Source organism: Cyrtonyx montezumae, unplaced genomic scaffold (genome assembly GCF_038088225.1).
Source record: "Cyrtonyx montezumae isolate F1298 unplaced genomic scaffold, pur_monq_1.0 scaffold_18, whole genome shotgun sequence".
Classification (NCBI taxonomy): Eukaryota; Metazoa; Chordata; class Aves; order Galliformes; family Odontophoridae; genus Cyrtonyx; species Cyrtonyx montezumae.
The window spans coordinates 1,711,691-1,735,748 of record NW_027071914.1 but is presented as its reverse complement, the minus strand read 5'-3'; the positions used below and the strand labels follow the sequence as shown (position 1 = coordinate 1,735,748).

The 24,058-nt window shown below is 52.3% G+C and overlaps 2 protein-coding genes across 2 annotated transcripts; one reads left to right on the top strand and one right to left on the bottom strand.

Annotated features, from left to right (window-relative positions):
• Positions 1–63: 63 nt before the first annotated feature.
• RELL2 (RELT like 2) lies at positions 64–8,385 on the bottom strand. Its single transcript, XM_065734436.1, has 8 exons — positions 8,306–8,385; positions 7,625–7,838; positions 6,885–6,950; positions 6,740–6,806; positions 6,440–6,628; positions 2,522–3,002; positions 770–812; positions 64–553 (listed from the first exon to the last, which is right to left on the bottom strand). Exons 2-7 carry the CDS (start codon positions 7,830–7,832, stop codon positions 771–773), a joined length of 1,053 nt encoding a protein of 350 aa, XP_065590508.1. The 5' UTR covers positions 7,833–7,838; positions 8,306–8,385; the 3' UTR covers positions 64–553; position 770.
• Positions 8,386–10,171: 1,786 nt separating this feature from the next.
• HDAC3 (histone deacetylase 3) lies at positions 10,172–23,314 on the top strand. Its single transcript, XM_065734435.1, has 15 exons — positions 10,172–10,271; positions 10,413–10,495; positions 14,792–14,934; positions 15,836–15,917; positions 17,050–17,106; positions 17,197–17,252; positions 19,332–19,465; positions 19,741–19,821; positions 19,912–19,985; positions 20,227–20,291; positions 20,607–20,696; positions 20,810–20,868; positions 21,251–21,330; positions 21,737–21,894; positions 22,069–23,314. The coding sequence occupies exons 1-15, from the start codon at positions 10,217–10,219 to the stop codon at positions 22,136–22,138; spliced, it is 1,287 nt and encodes a 428-aa protein (XP_065590507.1). The 5' UTR covers positions 10,172–10,216; the 3' UTR covers positions 22,139–23,314.
• The last annotated feature ends 744 nt before the right edge of the window (positions 23,315–24,058 follow it).

The window sequence follows — 24,058 nt, the reverse complement described above, 5'->3', positions numbered from 1 at the left end:
AGCCCTGCATCATGGCGCTGAGTGGCCATGCCCCATTAAAACCAGTTCACTGCACCGCCGTGTTCAGCAGCTTTAATGGTTTTAGCTTGTCTATTTACAGTGAGGTTCTACACCAAAGCTCACCCTGCAGCAGGGCAGGGCAGGAGGCTCTGTCCCCATCAGCACCCTGGGGGGGCTGTGCAGTCCTTCCCCGGTGGCACCACGGGCATTGTGCTGGTGCTCGGTGGCACTGCCGGGGCTGTGCTCTGCGGTGAATTCAGGGTTGGGGGGCTCAAGGCGGTGCCCCCACCCATCCCTGCAGCATCCTTCCTTGGGGTGTGGGGACCAGGCAGCAGCGGGGTGGTGGGTGCAGTTGGGGGGGGGGGGGGAGTTGGGTAACTATTGCTGATGGGATGAGGTCTGTAATGTCCGTGCGTAACTCTGGCCATGCCAAGTTGCTCACCCGGGCTGGGGCTGGGATCAGCTGCCTCCCCCACAGCTGAGCCTCCAGCCCTGCATGGGGCCAGGGGCCCTGTGCCTGCCATCAGCCACCAGGGCCAGGACTAGAGAGGAGCTGTGGGGAGAGAGAAGTGGGATGGAGCTTGGCCATGGCACATCTAGAGCAGCCCCATTCCATCAGCATCTCCTGATCATGGGTACCACCCCCTGAAAGTGCTTTATGGGCTGTCCTGCAGCCAAATGCAGGCAGGATGGGCTGTGTCCTGCTGCCCACGGCTTCCCCCCCTGCCCACCCCTGGATGTGGCCCTGGGACAGGAGATGAGCACTCACGTCACACAGTGGCTCCTCGGTCGTGCACCGCAGCGCTGGGCTCCTATGGAGGGAGGAGAGATTCAGGCATCATGCAGCCCACGGCCACAACAGTGACCCTTGGGGGTGGAGTCAGCACCACTGACTTACAGCCCAGTTTCCCCCTGCCAAGGACCCCCGGGATGGGGTAGCTGCTGACGGACTCCAGAGCTCAGAGCCAAACATCTCAGGGGTGTGCCACCACTGTTCTCTCTGGGACCATGCGTCCTGCCCCATGCTGCAGCACCACAAACCTGGTAGAGCAGCTCAAGGGCTGTCCGTGTTCCTCCTGCCCCATGTCTCATCCTACCTTGCAGCTGTATGGCTGGGGAATGCAACCCCCTTTTTGTTCCCCCTTCCTAGTTTTCCTCAAAAGAGAACCAAAGGGAGGAGTCTGGCACTGCGGGCTGTACCCCATCAGCTTCATTGGCTTTCCACATTCACGTCCAGCCTTCTTCCTCCAGGCTGACTGACAGCCCTGGGACAACCCGAGCACTGAAGCACACCATGACCTTTCTCCAAACCATTTGGTTTCCTCATTTTCTGACTGCTAAGAACCCTGAGGCAGCAGCAAGGAGCAAATCCCTCTTGTAGGCTGGGGCACCTTCACCTGTGCTGCCCTGGAGCTCATTAGAGTTGGGAAGATTGGGAGACACCAAGGTGTTTTTCCCCTCCCCGAGCACCAGCCCTCCAAAGTGGGAAAACAGCTAGGATGCAAACAGTTGAGTTCACACCCTCCTGGACTTCAGGGCATCTTTCCCTGCCTGTATGTTGCATTGCTGGACAATATTACCAGTTTGGGGGATGCTAACCTATGGCAGAGGTGCACCCATCAGGGAGACAGGGAATCCTAATGCAAGTCCCCAAAGAACTGAACAACAAAGGAACCTAGCACATCCTCTGTGCAAAGAACTGAAGCAGCAGGATCTTTGGAGCAAACCAACAATACTCTGTCTTTCCCCTGGGAGTGGGCACCAGCAGGGTGGAAACAGTGTCATGATGATTTCATGCGTCCCAAGGAGAAGCCACATCCTTTTGGACCTTGCCCTGGCCAGCAGCGTTGGCATTGATGAGAAGGGCTCAGAGAGTGGAACAAGACCATCTCTCTGCTCTGCTGCCACATATATTAGCAAAGGAATAAAAATATGCATCCAGGGATGGGTACAGCAGGGTGGGCAGGACTGAGAAGGTCCCAAGCCACATCCAGCCCCAGGTCCTCAACAGTCTTTGCAGTAGAAGTCACCCCACAAGCTTGGGCTGGAGAAGAGGAAGCACCAGGGAGACTTTGCTGTGGCCTTTCTACAAAGAAAGGGGCTCATAAAAAAGGTGGAGAAAGGCTTTGTACCAGGGCTCGTAGTGACAGGATGAGGGACAAGAGTTTTAAACAGAAAAAATGTGGATTTAGGCTACATGTAAAGAAATCTCATGATTAGGATGGTGAGATGCTGGGACAGGCAGTCTGGGGAAGTTGTGGGTGCCCTATCATTGGAAGTGCTTGAAGTTGGGTTGGACAGGGCTTTGAGCAACCTGATCTGAAGAAAGATGTCTCTGCCCAGGTCAGAGCGTGAACTTAATGTTATCTTTAAATGTCCCTTCCTACCCAAAACATTCTAACATTGTATGTACACCAGCACCCAAGCACCCCAGGACCTTAGCTGGGTACCATGCCATGATCCTTCACCCTCTCCAACCCAGGAGACCACTCAGGGACAAGAAGGAAGAGGAGGAACCCACCTGCTGCCCCACGTGCTCTGCTCCGGGCTGCCTTCTGCTGCTGTCTTCTCTCCCCAACTCATCCGGCACTTCGTGTAGGCTCAGGCTCCCGTGAATATCCGACACCTCATCTGCTGACCCCAGTCCAGCCTCCTCCTGCCCCAGCAGCCCCGGGATGCTGGGACTCGACCCTCCCAGAACCCGCCGGCTCAGCAGCCTCCGCTGCCGACTGGTGCTCCCAGGAGAGCTGCCCACTGCAGTGCCAGGCACTGGGGTGCCGGTGCGGCTCCGCTCCGTGCCCTTGCTGCCCTGTGTCCCCTCCTGCACAGCCCCATTCTCCAGGCCACCTGTGGGGACAGTCCCATTGTGAGCCTGCTCCCGCTGGAACCGCTCGCTGCTGTGCTCCAGCTCCTCTGTGCTTGGCTCCTTGCTGCCACTGGGCTGGGCACCGTCCTGCTGCTCGTGGAAAGCCGGCTTCTTCCCTATGTGCGTGACGCGAAACCTGCAGTAGAGTGACCAAGTCAGAAGCTCTTCTCTTCTTTCTCCCACTGTTTCCTTCCCATTGTTATATCCAGCCTTTCCTTAAGTTGGCAACCTCTCTCTTTCTCCTCTGTTGGAGGATCTCCACACCTCGTACTCCTTCAGCACCACCCTGGCCATGCCCCATTGACCTGATCCCATATTTCCCTCATTTTTTGAAGAGAAAAACAAAAAGCTCAATCCAGATGTTGGCTGGTGCAGGCCCTGGTGGTCTGTTCTCCCGACGGTGGGATGAGGATGGGTCTCAGTTCTCCAAAATGCCCTGAGATGCAGCTTGGCCAAACAGGAGCTTGAGGAGGGACTCAAGTGTGGATGTGAGGGATGTACAATAGTGGGCTGGGGCCAGGAAGGGAAAGATGATCTAAACAATGAGGACGCTATCGACCACGGGGTCACTACAACCGTGAGGACATTACACCTGGGGACTGACCACTGTTAGGGAAGCAAAAGCCAAGCATTTCAGCAGGCAGAGGGAAAGCAAGGTTTTGCAGGATGAGCTGCATTTAAGCGCGGGAATCAGAAGCCAAGGGGAACTGCTTGGATAAAAGCCATCAGAGCACACTGTGCACAGTCCTCTGGGACAGCAGATGGTGTCTAGGTGTCACCAAGCCTCCACCGTGCACCAGGAACAGCTCAGAGCTCCAGGACAGGAAGGAGAGCAACCACAAAGTTGGCCTGACACCCACAGCAGGTGAGTCCATAATTGGAGGTGATTGTAATGTTGCAGCTCAGGAGAAGGGAGAAGCTAGGGAACTGCCACAGCCTTGGGATGTGGGAGGGGTATTGCAAAGACAAAGCCTAAAGTAAGCTGGTTGTGACTAGAGCTCTGATTCTGCTTGGTAAGCATTATGAGCCCCTGCTGGCCCAGCAGACAGGAAATCTGCAGAGCGACTGGGTGTCCAGTGGCTGAGGAATACCAGACTCATCACACGGATATGACTTGCCCCACAGCCACACTCGCTGCACGAGTCACACGTGGAGCAACCACAGGAGGGTTGGGCTCAGCTGAGCTCAACTGTGAGTCAGCCAGCAAGTTAAGCTCAAGCACTGCTCAAAGAAGCATAAAACCTACAAGAGAATGGCCATCCCGAAGAGGGAAGCTGAGAACACAGGTCCATGCTACAGATGAGATGCCAGAGGTGAGCAAGCAAAGACCACCTCCAGACTGAGTGGTCCTACATAAACCCTGAACTGGAACAAGGATGGACCAACCCGTCAGCAAGTGGAGAACAGCAGTGAAGAATGGGACTTCAGAAAGATGTTCAGGATCATAGTTCTGAAACCCTCTTCAAACACAGGGAAGCTCCAGGCAGAGACAGAGGGGGTCCTACGCACGTCATCAGAGCACTGAGTGTCCAAAATGATAAACTGATGACAACAGGGTGGACAGTGCAGAGTCCTCAGCATCACAATTAGAGATGGTGCTCATGACTGGAATGTACCCTGAGAACTGCTAGGTCAGGCCAAGCAGCATCAGATGTGACCTTCCATCCAAATATTTGGAGATGGAGTGCCTGTGTTGTGATACCAGAAGACCAACAAATGTTCCAGTCCCCAGAAGAGCCTGGGAGGAGGCACAAATGACAGCATCATTTATTAGTAATGCCTTTGAGCAATGTCAGCCTGAAAGAGCCAGGAAAGGACTCTGAGAAGCTGGAGGGGACTCAAGAAATAACGTAAGAAACCTCTGGATCGTGAAGCAGGAGTGCTTTGTCTGTCTGCCTAGGCAGCATGGCTGGGACACTTGGTTCAATAGGACACAGAGTGCTGCAGCTGAGCAAGTCCAGGGTGAGAGCTCTTTCCTTTGTTGAGGATGCCCTGTAGCACAATAGAGGTGGCAAAGATGAAAGGTTTAGGGAAAACCCTAAGAAAGATGGCAAATTATTCAATAACATGGGGTACAGGATTCAAAGGCCTGATCAGCTCAGAATTGCAGGGTTATTTAGGTGGGAAAGGCCTTCAGGTTTCCAGTCCCACCTTCCCACTGTAGCTGTGCCAAGTTCCCACTCTCATTCCAGTTGCTCAGAGCTTTTTCCAGGCAACTTTTGGGAGCCCCCCCTTGAACATCCATCTCCCTGCTCCTACAGGCCCTGTCCCGGGGTGAAATATTCTTTCTTCATGCCTCATCTATGTTTCTCTTGCTGCAAATTCTGGCTGTTGCCTCCTGCCCTTCCAATGTGCTTCTCCAGGAGGAGGGCAGCTCCATCTCCACTTTAACTCCTCCCACCCCTTCGAGTCCTTTTAGAGAGCATTTAAATCCCCCCCCCCAGAGATCTCTGCAGGCCAGACAAACCCCAGTCTCTCAGCAGATCCTCATCGGCCACATGATCCAGCCCTGGATGGCTGTGGTGGGCCTATGCTAATCTCGCAGTTAGACCTCATACCAAGGAGATTCTGGAAGTGAGAACTTAAAATACAACCTTGGAAAAGACTTATGTGTCGTGGCAACCTAACAAGGACAAGGAGAGAACATCTGAATATGAGGGAAGGTGCAGTTAGGGACAGAGACCAACTTCTTCATGCACTCAGAAGTGAGTGAAAGGAGATTGAGAAGAGCACGGATGAAGGACATGGAGGAGAGATGGAGCTGAGCTCTGGCCAGGGAATGAGATTAGCCAGGAACATATGACTGTACTGAGTTCTGGCTTATCAGGCACCAGCCCCAGAACCCACGCCAGCTGACAGCAAGGGCACCAGCTCCCCACAAAGCCCCCAGATCCCCTCCCTTCTGAGGCTCCTGGCTCTGACGGTGGAAAACCCACAACCCTAGTGCCCAGCCTGGCTGAACGTCACCAGAACAGGTCTGGCTCTCAACCCTTCTGCTGAGGAAAGGGGCAGCCTGGGCAGGGTCACAGATTGCATCAGGTTACTCACAGCACAGAGACCACAAGTAGCTCAGGAAGTCCCTTGAGGTGAGAACAGATAGGGACTGGGAGACTATTTGTGGGAATTGTCAGTACACTCCCCTATTCTTACATTCCACCCACGGCATCTAATTACAGTAATTATTGCAGGCAAAGACTTGGAGGAGAATAGCCATTCTTTCATTCTGTTGGGAGTAACCTGCAACAGAAACCTGCTGTCCCCCTCTTCATGAGATCTGTACAACCTACCCCAAAGGAAGGCTGCCTCCCACGTTGCTGTAGGCTCTGTAGGGTCATGGGTTTGGTGCTGTCTTGCTCTGAACCAGAGGGACAACCCCAGCCTGAGTCACCCGAGGGAGGAGGAGGGAGGACACCTGCGTGTCACAGCCACACGCCACGGGAATTTTGAGGTGTGAGAGGACCCAACAGCAGAGCCAGCCTGGGGCATGAGGTGGGGAAGAGCATGGGGCATGTAGACAAGGGGGACAGAGGAGGCTTCATGCTGGCTCCATGTGAGCACTGCTCATTGCAGTACCTGCCCACTGAGAAGACGGTGGTCTCTCCGGGGTGCATGCGGCCTTTGCCATCCTTGGACCTCCCCTGGCGGTGCAGTGGGTGTCTCCTTCTTCTGCTGCAGTGGATGCAGGGGGCTTGCGTGGAGCCCAGGTGCACCGTGTGGTGGTGAGGGGGGCCCCCATCCTGGCTGTTACGGTGGGGACAAAGGCTGCAAGAGGAAAAGGACATGACAGATCGGTGTCTCAGCACCAAAGTGACACATGGCAGTTTCTTCTCTGTGACTCTGAAAGAGCCACAAGCTGCAATAGATTTCCCTCACCTGGGCATTGGCACTGCGATGTCCCCGTCATTGTCCCCCAGCATCTCCTTGAGAGCTTCTGCATTTGCTGAAGGGAGGATGAAAAAGGGATTGTGTCAGCCAAAACGGCCAGCAAGGCCGTGAGCCAGCCCAAGGAAACACTCACCTTCATTCTGGATGATGCATCTCACGATCTTCTCCACAGTGTCTTCATTCAGCTCCTCCTCTTCATCTGAAAGGAGAAAGGAAGAAGGGCACCGGAGGGGTGGGATTGGGTCAGCCCCACAGCTACTGGCTACAGGGTGCTGCAGGGCTAAAGGTCTCGGAAGGTAAATGGGACAAGCTCACATACATAAAAACCATCTCCAATGGAGGAAGTCGCAGAGTTATGGTGTTTGAAGCTTAAAAGAGTAGTCTGTGGAAATATGGCTGGATATCTGCCCTATTTTGGTACCCATCCCCAGCACCCATTGCAACACGCTTTTGACCATTTTGGGGGCAGCAGATCTGGCTGGGAGACCTTAGCCCAAGCCCACAGGGTTGACTGTGCCTGTGGGCAGGTCCAAGCTTGTGGGAGCTGCCCTGGGGAGCACAGCTGGGGCTGCTGTCACGCTCCTAGAAGCCCACGGAGACTTTCCAAGGGCTGTGGCAATTCTAGCAGTCAAAATCAGCCTGAAAAGTTAGACACCATCCATGTGCAGCCAAGTGAAGAAGCTTGCTGGGACCAAGCTCTGCCTTGCACCCATACCCAGTGCTGCCTGTGATGGAGACAGCCCCATGGTAGCAGGACTGAGCTCCCTGCCCCGTCCCACCATGCATGCACCAGCCACCCCAGCTCGCACCCAAAGGCCATGGTTGAGGTGTCCCAAAGGGCAGCAGTGAAGCCCCCCAAGTCCCTGTACTCACTGGCCTGGAGTTCTGCCAGCACGTCCTTGTTATCTGGGTCGAGCTCATCCCGGAACGTCCTGCACCGGTAGCCTTTCTTCTTCAAGACATGGCAGATGAGAAACCCTACCAGCCCCATGATGAAGAAGACCAAGACGAGGAGAAAGACCATGTACAGGCTGTGCTGGGAGTCGGTCTCCCCATCTTCGCTGCTGCTCTGGTCGGACATGCGGATCTAGGAGAAGAGGGAAGGCAGCTTGGCGACCCCCAGCAGGCTGCCTGCGCATCCTTCTCCTCTTCTCTCTCAGTCCCCATGCTGTCTACAGGCCCTGCTGGGTCGGACTCAGCTCCCGGTTTGGGATGAGAGCTCAGCCCCACCATGGCCGGCTCAGCTCTGTTTCCCAAGGACACACCGCAGCCGCTGAAGCATCCCAAGGGCAGCAGAAGCAGCGGGGGGCGCCGCGTCCCCCCCACCCCCCCACCGCACACAGCAGCCCAAGGGTACCAGCCCCCGGCATCACTCCGCAGAGCCCCTCGCCCCCCCCCCCCTCTTCCTCCTCCCCGTGACTCACGGCAGGCGGAGGACTGAGCGACCTCCAGCTCCCGCATCCTCCCCGCAACCCGCGGAGCCACCTCTCTCCTCCGCCGCCCGGCTTCCCATCCCCATCCGCGGTGCGGTGCGGTGCGTGGCTGCGGCTGTACCTGGGCCTGCGGTGCTCCGCAGCGCTGTCCCCGTCACCTTCACCTGCCTCCTAGCAACTCCGCATCCCCGCGGCTCTGGACCGCCGCGAGCATCCTCCGCTTCCCCGGCTTCCTCGGGAAGGAGCCCGGTGGTTTCTGCCTGCCGAGGCGGCCGCTGCCAACCTGCTCGTCCTCAGCTTGAGATCTCCGGAACGCCCGCGGTGGGGGATGGCTGCAGGCAGGCTCAGGGAAATGCTGCTGGCAGCTGCAGCGCGGGGCAAGCGGCAGCAGCGGGTGCTGGCACGCTGCTCCCTGCCCCAGCACACCCCTTCCCGGGCAGTTTTTGGAGCAGTGGAGAGAGAGCAGGCTGGAAGGGGTCTGGACACAGAGTGAAGTGCATTTGCCTGCAATGGTAGAAGCATTGCAAAGGAGTTCCTGTGGATCCCGCAGCATGCGTTAGGTAAACGGCTCTCCCTTCTTCCCCAGAATGTTCGAGCTGTCCAACATTCCAGTGCCACGACCTCCCTTTCTATTCTCAGCTTGGGAGGTTTCACCCAAATCTCCTTTTCTGCTGCAAATGATGCCTCTGGATCCTGCACCCAGAAGCCACCCAGCACTCTTGTGAGCCCTGGTCACACCAGTCCCATCCCCCCACCGCCACTGGGTCTCCTCTTGCTGCTATGTCCTTGAAGACAGGTACAGGCAGGTGACCCACGGCCCTCGGTTGTGCCACTGCCAGAGCCCCCATCCCCATCCAGAAGTGGTCAGCGGAGCCCCAGCGGTGGCTGTAAGGAGTCACAGACCATCCTGCATCCCATGACTTGTGGAGGTCAGCAAGACTTTTGTGTCACCACTCTGTCTGCTGTCCCAGGAAGGAATGGAAGCACATCAGCCATGGAAGGGGGAGATCATGAGCATGAGGCCAGGAGGGCTGCAGGAGAGGGTTCCTGATCCCAGCCCAACACACTGCAACACTGCACAGCCTGCTGATCAGGACATTAGAAGTGGTTTGCTCCTTGCTTCTTCAAAGGGCTTCTTCCTGCAGGTTGCAGGTTCTCCTGACCCTAGGGTGAGGCTGATTCCCATCTGTTCTCATGCCCACGCCGTCCTTCACAATAAATCCCTTTCTGTTCCCTGGTGCTTCCACCCACCCAATGCATTTCTGCATAGCAGTCCAAACGGGGGACGCAACCAATCCCAGTCACACCATCTCCTTCCCCACGCCCAGGGGAACCCCGGGGGGAGCTGGAAGCAGGCAAGCAGCAGGCTCTGCTCCTGCCAGGCACCTCACAGGGGTATCCCACCCCATGCAGTTTCTCCTCCCATCTTTCTTCACTTCCATCACCATTTATAGGGCAGTACTGGGGCACGGCATGGTGGCTCCAGCCACAGCATCCCCCTGGAGCTGCATCCCCATGAAGCCCCAACCCCACGTCCTTATCCTCATGGGGATAAACACCTGTGTCCTCATCCCCATGGAGCAACGTCCCTATGGAGCCCCAACCCCGTGCCCTCAACTCCATGTCCCCAGCCCCATGGAGCTACATCGCTATCCATCTGCACCCCAATGGGCTCCATCTATACAGATCTCCATTCCAGCGGGTCTGCATCCCCGTGGGGCCGCGAGGCTCCATCCCTGCTTGGTCCTTTCGGAAGCCCTGGAGGCTTCGGGCCCCCGTGTGACACTGCTGGCAGCTCTGCCCCAAACATCCCCGGGGGTAACTGAGGGCACGTGTGAGCCCCCGTAGGCGCGCAGCACGCGGGGCTGCCCCGAGGCCACGCCCCCACCTGGCCTTAGCCCCGCCCCCTAACCCGCCCCTGTGCCGGCTACTTCTCGCGAGAGTTGACGCTCAGCCAGACGCCGGCGGGAGGCGCGGTCGCGGAGTGATGACGTAAGCAGAAGCGCGGGGCGGCGGTGGCGGCCTGTTCGCCATGGCGAAGACCGTGGCCTATTTCTACGACCCGGACGTCGGCAATTTCCACTATGGTGCGGGGCTGGGCTCGGGACGGGCGGGGATCGGGCTGCTTTGGCCCCGCTCCCGGCTCGGGGGAGCGGCCCGTGCTCTCCTTGGGCCTGTTTCCCTGCTCCTCGCCGCCCCTGACCCCCTTGTGGTTTTGTTCCTTGCAGGAGCCGGGCACCCCATGAAGCCGCACCGTCTGGCGCTCACCCACAGCCTGGTGCTGCACTACGGCCTCTACAAGAAGATGATCGTGAGCATCGCTCCCTGGGGAGTGGGTGGGCGTGCGGGTGGGCTGTGGGACCTCCACTCGCGGAGCTGAGCTGCAAACCCAGATTCTCAGGTGCTAACTGCGGGTGCATTCAGTGCTGAGGCTTGGCCTGTCGTTAGGGAGTTCGGTAGGGCTTTCTCGTGCCCTTCAGTTCCATATTGAGCCTGTAAAGTGGCAGCCTGCTCTGGGATGTGGCTATAAGGGCATCCTGAGTCCCCGGTGCCTGTCTGAGCTCTGAGGGCATGGTGTCACCGCTGACTGTCAGTGCCCTGTGCAGAGCTGTGTGCTGGAGGAGTGACACTGGGTGTGAAACTTCTGCTCCTGGAGCTGCCTCTGGGCACAACCAGCAATCAGTGTGGGCTGTGATATCAGCTGCTGACAGAAAGAAGCCCTCCGGAGGCTGGCAGGTCCACGTTAGTGCCTGCATGGAGTTCATTCCTCCTATCTCATAAATGCTTTCAACATCCTTGCTGTCCAGCCCATTCGCTCAAGGTAGTCCAACACATTACTGATGTTACTGCTGGAAATATATATTTTTTTCCTGAATGTTAAACTGTAATCCTGTTAAAACATGGTAGTTGATCAAAAAGAAAGCTTATGTTTTCTTACATCTCAACTACAAGAGGAACAGAATCTCAGTACAAATGTGTAGTACTCCTATAGCAGTACTTCATTTCACTTGACACAAAGGGCACTGAGCTCAGCCCCTTTCCTGTGAACCCCTGTTTGCTTTGCTGTCTGTTCCTGCAGTACAGGGTGTGATATCTCGCAGTACTAGAGTGAGGCAGGGGTAGTGAGAAGCATGTGCCTGCTTGGTGCTTCTCAGGTGGCTGCTGCACGTCTCAACTTGTGGACTTTTTTGTCTGAGCTGCTGAGTGCATTGGAGCTGCTTCCTTTGTTCTTGGCTAGCTTATTCGCACCTCAGTTCTTGGGGATTGTATCTGAACTGTTTTGGCCGCTGAGCTATTAAATTCCTGTGCCAAGTGGCACAGTTCCAGGTCACAGTGTCTGATTCACAGCCCTGGTCTGGCTGCTCCTTGTTGTCCCCAAAGCCTGTCATCTGTTTCACGTGCCCTGGGGACAGGCTGCTCCCCGGGAGGCTGTGTGCTGCAGCTCTGTGCCTTTCTGGTCACGTGTACCTGTGTGTGTGTTTATATCTGTATGCAAATGTACTTGTTTGTGTCCATGTATGTACAGGGTGTCCTCTCATGGGAGTCACCTCATTAAAAGAAGTGAAGAGCACTTCTGTCACAGGCATCATCACATAGCACAGAAGGGGTGAACCCACTATTGCTTTAAGGTGCAGAGATGCTGCTGCTGTTCCTTCCTCTCTGTGTTCACACATCCCATCTGTGTCCCTTTACAGTCAGGCCCCACTCCCCATGATGCTCCAAACAAACAGCTTCCCTGTAACTGGTGTCTGAACTCAATGACCAAGGCATTATGCTGATGCAAGTACTCGTTCCTCTGACAGCTGTGTGCAAACAGCAGTCACTCCAGCTTGGCCAGGCACCTTCACACTGCTCACAGCTCACCAGCCTTCCTCCTTCCCAGCATTAAACCTAACCCAGACTGTCACCAGTCTTTCTTACTGCACTTTCAAGGGTCTGACTAAGTGTTTGGCTGTGTTAGCAGAGAAAGCCTGTCCTCAAAGCACGCTTGTTTAAGTGCTTGGGAGTCAGGTGATACTAAAATCAAAGCTGTGTTATTGCGAGCACAGGAGAGCAGTAATGTTAATTCTGGCACATCTTACTCTGCATGGTGCTCACAGTATTTGAGGAGGCAGGACAAGGTGCAAAATTCTTGCAGGCATGGTAGCAAAGTGTGAGCAGCCACATTAATGCAAGCAGGAAAACTGGATCTCAGCTGCTTTAAACGTGCCACACAGTTCTGTTGTTATCTCTTAGTGCTCTGTGAGTGTCTGGCGTTTGGCATGGGCTCAAGTTCAAGCTGTCCTACTGCCAGTGCACTCTCTGTGGTGAGAGACCTGGGGAATGAGTGGGAGGAAATGGAAAATGAGCTGTCCCAAAATTAACGCACAGCATCAATTTTTAAAAGGAGATGCTAAAATGGGCCGGTGAAACTGATCCTTGATGCAGTATTTGAAATTAATTTAGTATGCTTAAATATTAAAAAAGGTCCCTCGTGCATTCAGTGTTACTCCTGCAGTTTGGTGTTTGGTAACATCGCATCCTTTGGATTTTTTCGGCTGCCATTGTAGGAGCTTTTGCAGGTGTGGTGATCTGCAGCTGCTGAGAGTTGAGCCCTCTGCAGGGTCCACCTTCATGCTGGAGCATGCTGGCTGCTTCAGCCAGTCGCTGGGAAGCCAATCCCTGCTTCACATGGTGATGGAGTGTAGTATGTAGGGGATGTTCTGACCCCTTTCCTACCTGCTCTCTCTTCCCAGTGGAGCTCCTGGTCCTTGCTACCCACCCTGCCAAGCCTGTCTTTCCCTCCCTTTGATTTTCTTGCCCTGCTTCAGCAGAGCCTGCTCTTTTTTTTTCTTCTTTCAGCCTCTGAAGCTTTTTCTCTGCCTGCTTCCCCTTTTTCTGCTCTTCTCAGGTGCATCCGTGCCCTTCCATCAAATTACTTTCTCCTGTCTTGCCTGGATACAGGCAGTTGAGACCACTGATACAGCAGGAAGAAGCTGCCCCATTCCTCCTGTGCTCCTGGAGAAGCTGTGGCTGGAGTACACTCAGAGAGCACAGAATCTTTAGGATTTAGCTTTCAGATTTTGACTGTAAATGTATGGGCTTCTGTGAGTAGTTTCTCTCGAGTTGGGAGTTCTCCTACAGAAACAGCAAGAAGGACATTCTGACATGACATGTCTAAATGTTAAACTGATGTCTGTGTGAGGCAGTAAGCAGGGCTGAGCTGTTTTTAGCCTTGGATTTTTTATTTTTTGGGTGGGAGGTTATATTTTCCTCAAGAAGCTGAAAACCACAGAGGAAACTTCATCCTGAGCAACCAGAAACTGGCAGAGTTACAAGCACATAAAAGCAGGGGATTATTGGCCAACTGTGACTTTAAAAGGCCCTGTTAACTTTGTGCTGTGGTTACATCATGATCTGCCTTCCCTGCAGCCTCCAGACAAGAGGCTGCTATTTTGTCAAGGTAGTTGAAGTCAGGTTTAACTCACACCACTTCTCCCAACTTATTTGTGTCTGTGGTGGACAAATCTTTAAGGCTCAGCATTGCTCAGAGAGAGAGAATTGCATGCTGCTCATCTCTTTTCTGCTGCGTGATCCTGCTGCCTTTCCTGTGCTGCATCTGGAAGCTGCTGGATCCCAGGAGAGCTTTGTGCTGAGCTGGCTGAGCGAGGGGCTGAGTGCCAGGCATGCTCAGGAAGGTGCCTGGGGTTGTGGCTGCAGTGGTTGAAGGGGAAGAGGAGGGGGAAGGAATCAGCTTTCCCCTTTTACCAGCAGTGAGTGGGTCTGGAAGCTTTTGGTGTTGGTTTTTTGTTGTTGTTGTTATTGTTGGCTTTCTTCCCCTCTTTCTGCTCTGAATCTCAAATCTCTACACTTCGTTGTCCAAGAGTGCTTCTTGTGACATTGTGCTCTTGAGTTGATCTGTCATCAGGATTCCTGATAGTCCTTGTATGGTCCTACCCCACCTTCAGTCCTGGTGGCCAGTCCCAGCCTCCTGGCTCCACCAGTCCCAAGCAGCAGCTTCTGAGGAGCAGAGCCCCACACCTTCACAGGGAAAGCACCATGCCACAAGCTGAGCAGTACAATTGCACAGTAAAGGAGATGTCGTGTTCGTTAGGCTGTGTTTTGCCTCTGCAAAGTTTTGGGGTCCTTTCTGACCCAGGGAAGACATGCTTTGGGAGTTACCCTAGCGCGTTCTCCCTCTGGAGATGAGCTCATGCTATTTTTTTTATCTCCTAACTTTTTTTTTTTAATAAAGTGCATGCTTTAATTAAAGACAAGTTCTGAAACACAGAAGATTCTCTCATTGGTTTCAGTGTAGCTTTAATTTCCCCTTTTGGGGTACGTGGTGTTGATTTTTTTTTAACTTCCTGTTTATTGAGGTATGTGTGTTCAGTGCCAAACTGGCAAGTGTGTGCTGTCATGAGAACTTTAACTCAAATCCATCCAGCCCCATGACTGTTTTTAGCTGACTTTCCAAAGGAAACAAAGCTTATGCAAATGTTCCATCTGTCCCTGAGCGTTCTCCAAATTAACTTCTGAACTTACCAGCCCGTCACAGGCTGAGATTTCTTATAGTGAAAGCAAACACAGCTTTGGACAGGATGTAAGTCTTGTCTTTCTCTTGAAGGTTTTCAAGCCATACCAGGCATCACAGCATGACATGTGCCGATTCCACTCTGAGGACTACATCGACTTCCTGCAGAGAGTGAGCCCCAACAACATGCAGGGCTTCACCAAAAGCCTCAATGCCTTCAATGTGGGCGATGACTGGTGAGTGCTCTGTGCCCCTCCTGAGCACGCTGGATTATTGGAACCTCCTTCATTCCTTTCCCTTCAGATCTTATCATCCTCCTTTTTAGATCTGTATTTACACCCTAAGCTTGTTGAGTTAGAGACTGTACCTCTGCTTTGTTCTTGCAAAACCTCCAGTTCTTCTTGCAAATACCTTTTTTTTTTCATTTAAATAGTTGCCTGTCATTTTAGCTACCTTAATATGTGCGTGCTAAATGCAGAGTGGCTCTGAGCCTGGTTTTCAAGTAGAACTGAGGATAGTTTCATGCTTCTGTATTCACGTGAGAGCTTAACAATAGTCAGTTCCAGTCTTTCATGTTTGTGAGAGATGAACCTTGGAAGAAGTGTGTGGAAGGGCTCCGTGTGACTGAGCAAGCACTCAGTATGCCTCGTCTGACTGATGATCAGAATCCACTTAATCAGAATGCAGGAGGAAAGTAAAAGTCTTTAAGCTTTTATTTGTCCATGAATGATTCTTGTGAGCTAGTGGCACACAGGCTCCACATCCTCAGTTTCTGTATTCTTAGAGATCCTGGTGCCTGTGCTGGCTCTGAAGGTGGGTTTGATCCTGCCTCATCTCTGCCCCAAGAGCTGCATTCGTGGCCACTTACAGTGTATTTCGTACCGTGCTGTGAAGTGGAGGGGGTGAGAGCTGCCTGATGCTGATGCAGGGAGATAGCATGGAGCAGAGCTGTCCTTCTCTTGAGCTGTGTCCCAGCTCTGGAAGCACATCAGCAGGGCTGCAGGGCAGATGCTGGTGTGTGCTGTGGGCAGAGGAGAGCTTTCAGCGAAGCTTTCCTGGCTTTGCTTCCGAGAAGTGGGGGGGAATGAAAAGATGTTCTTTGTTTGAATTGTGATTTATTTTATTTTTTTTTTTCAGCCCAGTGTTTCCAGGGCTCTTTGAGTTTTGCTCTCGCTATACTGGGGCCTCCCTGCAGGGAGCAACACAGCTGAACAACAAGGTAACTGTGCTGATGGCTTATCTCTGAAACACTGTTATAAGACATCTGGCTGTCAATTTAAGAATATGAGTGTGTTTAGTATAACAGTGTAGCAAGCTCTGCTTTGTTGCCCTGTAAATTCTTCCCTGTAAGTCTGTGAAGGTTAAGACCTTTCCTGTGTGGCTGGAATGACGGAACTATAGACTCATTTAATTTGGAGAAGACTTCTGAGATTATCAAGTCCAAGAAGTCTGCTGTTAAACCATGTTCCTGAGCACCACATTCACGAGTCTCATCAATACCTCTAGGGACAGGAGCTCTACCACCTCCCTGGGGAGCCTGCTGTGATGCCTGACCACCTTTTCTGTGAATAAACTCTTCCTGATACCAATCTAAACCTCCCCTGCTGCAACTTGAGGCTGTTGCCTCGCATCCTATCATTTGTCACCTGAGAAAAGAGGCTGTTATCTCCTTGCTGCATCTTCTTTTCAGGCAGCTGTATGGAGGGATGAGGTCTGTCCCAAATGTCCTCTTCCCTGCACTGAACTGACAGAGTTCCCTCAGCTGCTCCTCATATGCCTTCAGAACCAACCATTTAAGCTGTTTAATCCAGAAAGAGTCACAGCTTGCACAGAGTAAAGCCCCAGAATGCTCTCAGCACTGTAGAGCAATAGGCCTGTGTTCTTCAAAGCACCCACCTGCTGAGAGACCTCCAGAGTGCTACCAGGTCTCTGCTGTGGAAATACATTAAGTGGGACCATGCAGGAGGTCTGAAAAGAGGTCTGATGGGAGGATATCAAACAAGACTCCAGAGGTGTGAGTCTTTCAGAGAGAGAATGCTTCTGGAAAAGATTTAATGAACATAACAAACATGGGAGAATGCTTCATGTGCCAGGCGATCTGCATAGTGCTGGATGGAGGGGAGGTGGTCTTCTTTAAACCTGAAGGGGAGTGTAAAGCACACATCTAATCTGTTGGTTGGGCTAATGAACAAGACAGAGCTTTGGAAGGGCCTCTATGGGTGAAACAGTGGGCAGGGAGGTGTATGTGGGCCACAGTGCTGGGTTGGCCAAAGTCCCTGCTGACTATCGAGGTGGGAGCAAGGTTGTTATAACCATATTGTTGCATTAAACTGACTTATCTTTCCTTTCAGATCTGTGATATTGCAATAAACTGGGCAGGGGGCCTGCATCACGCCAAGAAGTTTGAGGTAATGAGGTGTACCTGCATCCTCCTCTGTTTTTGAGCCTGTTCTCTGTTGATCTAGTTGTAATGTTGTCTGGTTTTCTCTGTGTGGCAGGCTTCTGGGTTTTGTTACGTCAACGACATCGTTATCGGCATCCTGGAGCTGCTCAAGTAAGGACGTGGGGGCAAGTGCAGTACTGTCTTGGCTGGTGTGTGACTCCCCTCAGCTGTTTCCTTCTCTCTGTTGTGTCTCTCTCCCTCATTTGGCTGGCAGCTGTTCCTTTCTGGAGTCCAAGAAGGACTTGATCACTTGTCCTGATCTCTTCTGTACACGCAAGGAGTCTTAAGGACTGGCACATCTGACTCCAGCTTTGTTACTCTGCTGCTCAAGTGATCTGGGAAAGTTCACTTCTGTTTCTCCTCATCCATCTGTGAAATAGCCATTTCAGGGTCTCCTGGCTCATCACAGTTTTGACTCAGTGAGCCTTTTGTAGCTAAATGCAGAGTATAGCTCACTGGAGAGTTAAATGGCTCACATCCTTCTTGATTTGCTTGACTGGGTTAAGAACAGGACTTGGGTAACACATAGATGGTTGAAGGACACTTGCATTGAATAGAAAAGAGACTTTTATTTTTTTTCTTTAGAAAACAAAAGGCATTATGTTGCAGAATTAAACACAGGGAAAGGAAGTTTAGATGTGGGGATTCTGGTTGGTTGACCAGAAAATAGATGTGTGGCTGATGACAAGATTACTTGCTTGCAAAGTCAGACTTATGGAATATACTGGGGTTTCTTTTACCTCCTTCCCCTCTGACAACCTTCCTTATTTTGAGTTTAGGTCCCAGGTCTTTACTGTTGCATCTATGTGCTCTATTTTCTTGTCTCACACCAGCCCTGTTTGCTAAACGTTTCAATTGCTATTCATGGGAGATTATATTGTGTCCTTATTCTTTTGTTCCACGTTTCTGAAAAGGCCTTTTCCTCCCTCTGCACAAAGGCTGTGCCTACGCAGCCCCGTGTTCTCTTTGTTTGTCTATAGGATAAATAACCAAGGCAATTTTATGACTTTGTGCCTCTGGGAGACTGAGATGAGGTGCTGTTCTGCTGATCAGCATGGCTCAGCACCATCAGCCTGCATGATTATGTCACTGCAGGGACACTTAACACTGTGTTTCCTGCAGACAGATGGTGTGAGCTGCATGTTCCTCCCCTCTGCTTCAGTGTTGCCTTGTTTTTTCAGGTTCTTCCTGCTAGGGTTTTGGCATGCTTGCCAGATTCTCTGCTCTTTGGGGTCTGACCAGATGCAGCATTTCCTGAGAAGCTGCAGGAGTTCTCTGCACCTGAGCAGGCAGTGCTCAAGCTGTCAGGCAGGGTGTGGCTTAGCACCAGTGCTGTCACCTGCATGTCAGCTTTGACCATTACACCAGTGTTTTTACTTCCAGTGATCTCCCATTCTTCCTCCTCTGTCCTTGTGAGGTAGAAGTGGTGCCTGAAATGCCTGTTTGAGTGGCTGTGCCAAATGAAGCCTTCCAGAGTCCAGTTACCCTTTTCCCTTCTACACCTGAATGTGCATTCTGACTCACACTGTGCTCAGTGGTTTCCTCATCCCTGTTGTTGTTAATGAGCCTCTCACCATCCTCACAGTGTTACCTCAACAATGATGCTTGTCCTGAGGGCGTGACAACGCTCTGCCCTGATTTCCACAGCAATAGGATCTGCACCCCATCCTCCTGCTCCTTGTTTGGAACAAGGCAGCCTCAGCAGCCCAGCCTGGTGGCATCCATACTAGCCAGCATGCACGCAGTGCTGCCAGTGCTCTGGCATGAGGAGGCAGCAAGCATTCCTTGGCTAACTTACCATATATTTCCAGATGTTGAAAAATTGTTGGAGTTCTTAAAGACTATCCAACTGGCAGCTTGTCTGGGGGAGGAGGGGAACACAAAACGCAGCTCTCTAACTCTTGTGGTTTTTCTTTCTGTGGTTTCCAAAGTATTTCTGGCCCTATCTAAAATCTTTTTGTTCTACAGTCTGTTTCCAAGGCACAACAGCAGAAAATGTTCTAATGGGGCTTGTGGTTAAGTGGATGCTGTGTATAAATGTAGCACATCTAAAGCTATTTGGGGTGAGATAGATGAGTTCTTCTGGGGGTGGGCTTGCAGGTAGACTTGAGTGATGATTTTCATAGCACTGAGGCGTAGGGGTGACAGTGTGGTAAACAATAATGCTGCTTTTCCTCCTGGTTTTGATAGGTACCACCCCCGTGTTCTGTATATTGATATTGATATCCATCATGGAGATGGTGTGCAGGAAGCTTTCTACTTGACAGACCGGGTCATGACGGTGTCATTTCATAAATATGGAAACTACTTCTTTCCTGGTACAGGTATGTAGCTTCCTTTATAACGTGAACTTGACCTCGTTTCAGAGTCCTCCAAAAGTGTGGCTGGAGTTTGGGGGTATCAGGTGTTTAGATTTTAACTGCAGGGACAAATGGTGGGAGAAAGGGCATGGGGAAGGAGCTGGAGAGGAGCAGGACTCCAGTTTCTTGTAGTAAGCAGAGACTGTAGCTAGGTTGACAGAGATCTCAACTCAGACCAGATCTGGCCTTCTAGCTCCTGTGAACTCTTAGTGCTTTTGTGACTCTTCTGTCTTGGCCAGGGGACATGTATGAAGTTGGTGCAGAGAGTGGTCGTTATTACTGCCTCAATGTGCCTCTACGTGATGGCATTGATGACCAAAGTGAGTAGGTGTCCCTTACCCTTTTCCCTTGTCCAGATGTTTGTTATCCTTCTCTCCAGAGCCATGACAGACTTGTTTTTCTCCTCAAAGGTTATAAACACCTCTTCCAGCCAGTCATTAACCAGGTGGTAGATTACTATCAGCCCACCTGCATCGTACTGCAGGTAAAAGAAACAAGCCTTTGCACACATGTACTTCCTTGTCAGAGGCTGTAGTTCAAAGGGGCATTACTCAAATGTGTTAACTCTCTGTTCCTGGGAGATCAGGGTTGGTGTGACCTAGCCAAACTGCCAGGTGAAGTCACTTCTGTGGAATGAAGCTGGCAGAGGGGTAGGGATGCCAGTGTTTGTCTGGAAATGGATGCCTGTCTAGCCAAAGTTCACTTGTTCTTTTCCTCTTCTCCAGTGTGGTGCTGATTCTCTGGGGTGTGACCGTTTGGGCTGCTTTAACCTCAGCATAAGAGGGCATGGGTGAGTACAGCAGGGCTGGGACAAGGCAAAAGCACTGCAGGTGGTCCTCTGTTGTGAGACCTGAGCTTTGACTTTGGCCTTCCAGCTGCACGGACTCTGTGCATTTATCTCCAACTGTTGTGTGACAGAGGCTCTCAGAATGGGGCTGTGTGGAACATCAGTAGTTCAGAGTAGCACGTGGTTCAGGCTCCCTGCGTAGGAACTCAGAGCCCCACATTTGTCACAGCAGCTCTGGTGGAGGCTGAGTGCACAGGGAAATGTGTGTGAATGTGTGCTGCAGATAGCAGCTCTGACATGTTTCTTTGGGGTTTCTAGGGAGTGCGTGGAGTACGTGAAGAGTTTCAACATCCCCTTACTGGTGCTGGGAGGAGGCGGATACACAGTCCGCAATGTGGCACGGTGCTGGTGAGTCTTGGGGTCTTGCTGAGTGTCCAATGAAGCACTGGCTGTGGGCTTTGTCCCCACGTGCCCCCTGTAGCCTTCTCTGGGCTGAGCTCATCTCAGTCTGTTTTTTTCAGGACCTATGAAACATCATTGCTTGTAGATGAAGCCATTAGCGAAGAGCTCCCATACAGCGGTAAGTTCAGCTTCCCTTGTCTGTAGCTGAGCTAAAGCAGTTCTTCTATCAGCTGAAGATTTAGCACTTAATTCTGTGTTGACCAGGGCCAAAGAAACAGCACTTTCTGCCCTTAGTCCTGCTCTCCTTCCATCTCCCATTCATAGGTTTATCTGATGCTCAGCTTTCTATTTGGATCGCTTCAGTGACTGCAGCGTTACTTCTGCTGACTCTCTCCTTTCATATCATTTTTTGCAGTTGCACAGTTGTACATCACTGTGGCTTATAGGGTCTGGTTACCCCTCTCATGGTGGGAGAGTGAGCTCTGCTTCCCTGCAGAGCTGTGCAGCTGCTGAGGGACTCTCTCACCTTTGTGCTTTAACTCTTGCTCGTGCCTCCACAGAGTACTTCGAATACTTCGCTCCGGATTTCACTCTTCATCCTGATGTCAGTACAAGGATTGAAAATCAGAACTCCAGGCAGGTGAGTGCCTGCAGGCCTTACAGTGGTGCCTGGGTGTGTAGCCCCAGAAGCCTGTGGTTGATGTTCTGTCCTGCAAAACCAGATGGAGCCCAGGCAGGGAATTCCTGTGGGGGCAGAAAGCTGATAGTGCAAACACAGGCTTTTCTCTGGGATGTCAGAAAGTCTCAAAGGGTCTATAGTATTTGGGAACTCTGCTGGATTGTCTTACTGTTTTCTGAGTGCTGGAGTCTCAGTGATTGAATTAACTCTCTCATCTCTTCTGCTCTGCTAAATAGCTCCCTGCACAAAGGCATTTCTCATGGCCACCGTGCAGATGATGCAGGCAGGCAGTCGTGCTGTCTGTTGTGGCTCTGAGATCAGATCTGTTAGTGATGATCCCTCTCTTTTTTTTTTTTTTCCTAAATAGTACTTGGATCAGATCAGGCAGACGATATTTGAGAACCTGAAAATGCTGAACCACGCTCCCAGCGTGCAGATCCATGACGTCCCTTCTGACCTGCTGAGCTATGATCGCACAGATGAGCCTGATCCAGAGGAAAGAGGCTCTGAGGAAAACTACACCAGGTACAGCTCTAAATTCTGGTGGTATGAGCTTCCCTTTCTGCCCCTGCAGTAACCTCTTTCTGTAAATGTGTGGGGTGTGTGGGTGCAGGGCATCTTCTGACCTGCAGTGGGGCTTTTTGTAGGCATTTTTCTCTGTCGGGGCTCTCATCACTGGTATTGATTGCCTTCCCCCAGGCCTGAAGCTGCCAATGAATTTTATGATGGTGACCACGATAACGACAAAGAGAGTGACGTTGAGATCTGAGGAATCTGGTGGACTCTGGACATCAGGGACTACTGGGACTATGGGGGGTTCCCATGTTGGACACTGGTGTGGTTAACTGGGCTGTGAGCCCTCCCTTCATATTTGATTGCATGCGGTGGCTGCAGAAAGCAGCACCACTGCAGACTTCTGCTCCCTGCGAGGCAGAGAGCAGTGAAACATGTTCCTTACTTTCCACCACGGTTGCAACGGTCACCACTCTGGCAAATGGGAATTCAAAGCAGTGCTCAGAGCTGTGCCATGGCCTGGCTGGCAGCCATGCAGCTGCCTTCTGAGCCCCCTCGCTCTGGCTCAGTCAGCTTCTTCAGCTCCTGTGCAGGCTTCTGCCACAAAGGTGGGAGCTGAAGTGCCTGTGCCTAGAAACCTCTGCCTCGTCAGCAGCACGCCTGCCATGTCTTGGTGTCCCCAGCCCTGTGCTCAGGTACCCACTCGGTTGTCCTCTTGAAGCCTGCACTGAGGCTTGCTTCCTTGTGTCCTTTCTAACTTCCTGCTGCTCCACAGCTCGAGGAAAGCCATTCAAGAAGACAAAGCCAGTTCTGGGGTAGGGGTCAGGAGCGTGGCTGGGGCAGGGTGAAAGAATGTGTGCAGTGTAGTCTTGTTCATTTCCCCTATACTCAGCTTTGCACTCGCCAGTGGGTAACACAACACTTTGCCAAGTTGGACCTAACTCCCATTATTTTTTAAAAGGTTGAAATCACTGTGAAACAGCGATTTGGTTGCCAAGATCAGCACATAGTGTGTCTCACACCTCTAACATGGCTTCCAGCTGTGTTTTCCAAGTTCACAGGTGTGTTGGCAAGAGACCTGGAGCAAAAACCACCCCCTCCTGACTGTGCCCCGGAGGTGTCACTGCTCGTGGGTGAGGGAGGCTGCTTCCTGCAGGTCCTGTCGTCTTGTCCTCACACAGCAGAGGTTTCCCAGATTCCAAACTTTGCTGCTCCTTCTCCTGCACTGTCACGTGGTTTGGAGGGTGCTGTTTGGGGAGAGGGGGGATGGGGGGGCTCAGCCTCTTACTGTGCATACTGTTCTGTTTGTTTACTGATGTCTTTAAACATTAAATAAGAGGCAGTATTTTTCTTACCTGATCTGTTGTTTGTCTGTTTAATGTTTGTGCCTTTTTTGACTCCTGTCCTCCTTGAAGCATACACTGCCACATACTTAAGTGACAGAGTGAGGGGAGCTCTGGGTTTGTGTCTGCTCTTGCTGATACCCCTGGAGCAGGGAGAGCTGAGCCAGGTTGCTGCAGAGTCCATGTAAAAACCTTGTTCTAATGTAAGTTCTTCATATTCCGTGCTTCGTGAGGGGCTGCTCTGTGTTCCTCAGGCACACATCAGTTACTCTTCAATTCTGATTCTTCTGTCCTCTCATTTTCACTCCCTGTCCCCAGTTCCACCAGTGTTGTGCTGGGGTGTAGTGGGGCTGGGCAGGGGCTCACGAATCTTCCTGCCAGGCAGCAGCATGGTGCTGCTGAGACCTGCAGGTTTGTCCTCACAGCTGCAGGGATGCTGTTGGTGAGCAGCTCCACACGTGGCAGCCGGAGGGCTGGTGGGCTTTAAGGCCTCTGCTGGTACAGGTCTTGAGAGGCAGCCAGTGCTGGAACTGCAGCTCACTGGGAGCTGGCTGCCTCTCTGCCACCTCTCTGCCCTTCTGCCACCTGTGAGGCTCCAGGTTGGTGCTGAAGCTCAAGCTGACTTCATCAGAGGCCAGCTCCAAGAAGCGAGAGGCCCAGGATGTCCCTGCACAGGTGAGGCTGGCCTGCTTGCCCTGCACACCCAGAATGTCAGGTGAGTCTTGCTGTTCAACCCCTTCCTTCTGCCCAACCCTCTTCCCTGTGCTGCCCCACGGAGTAACACTGCTGCTCCCTGCCGTGCCTCAGCCTTCTTTCCACCCTCAATGCAGCCC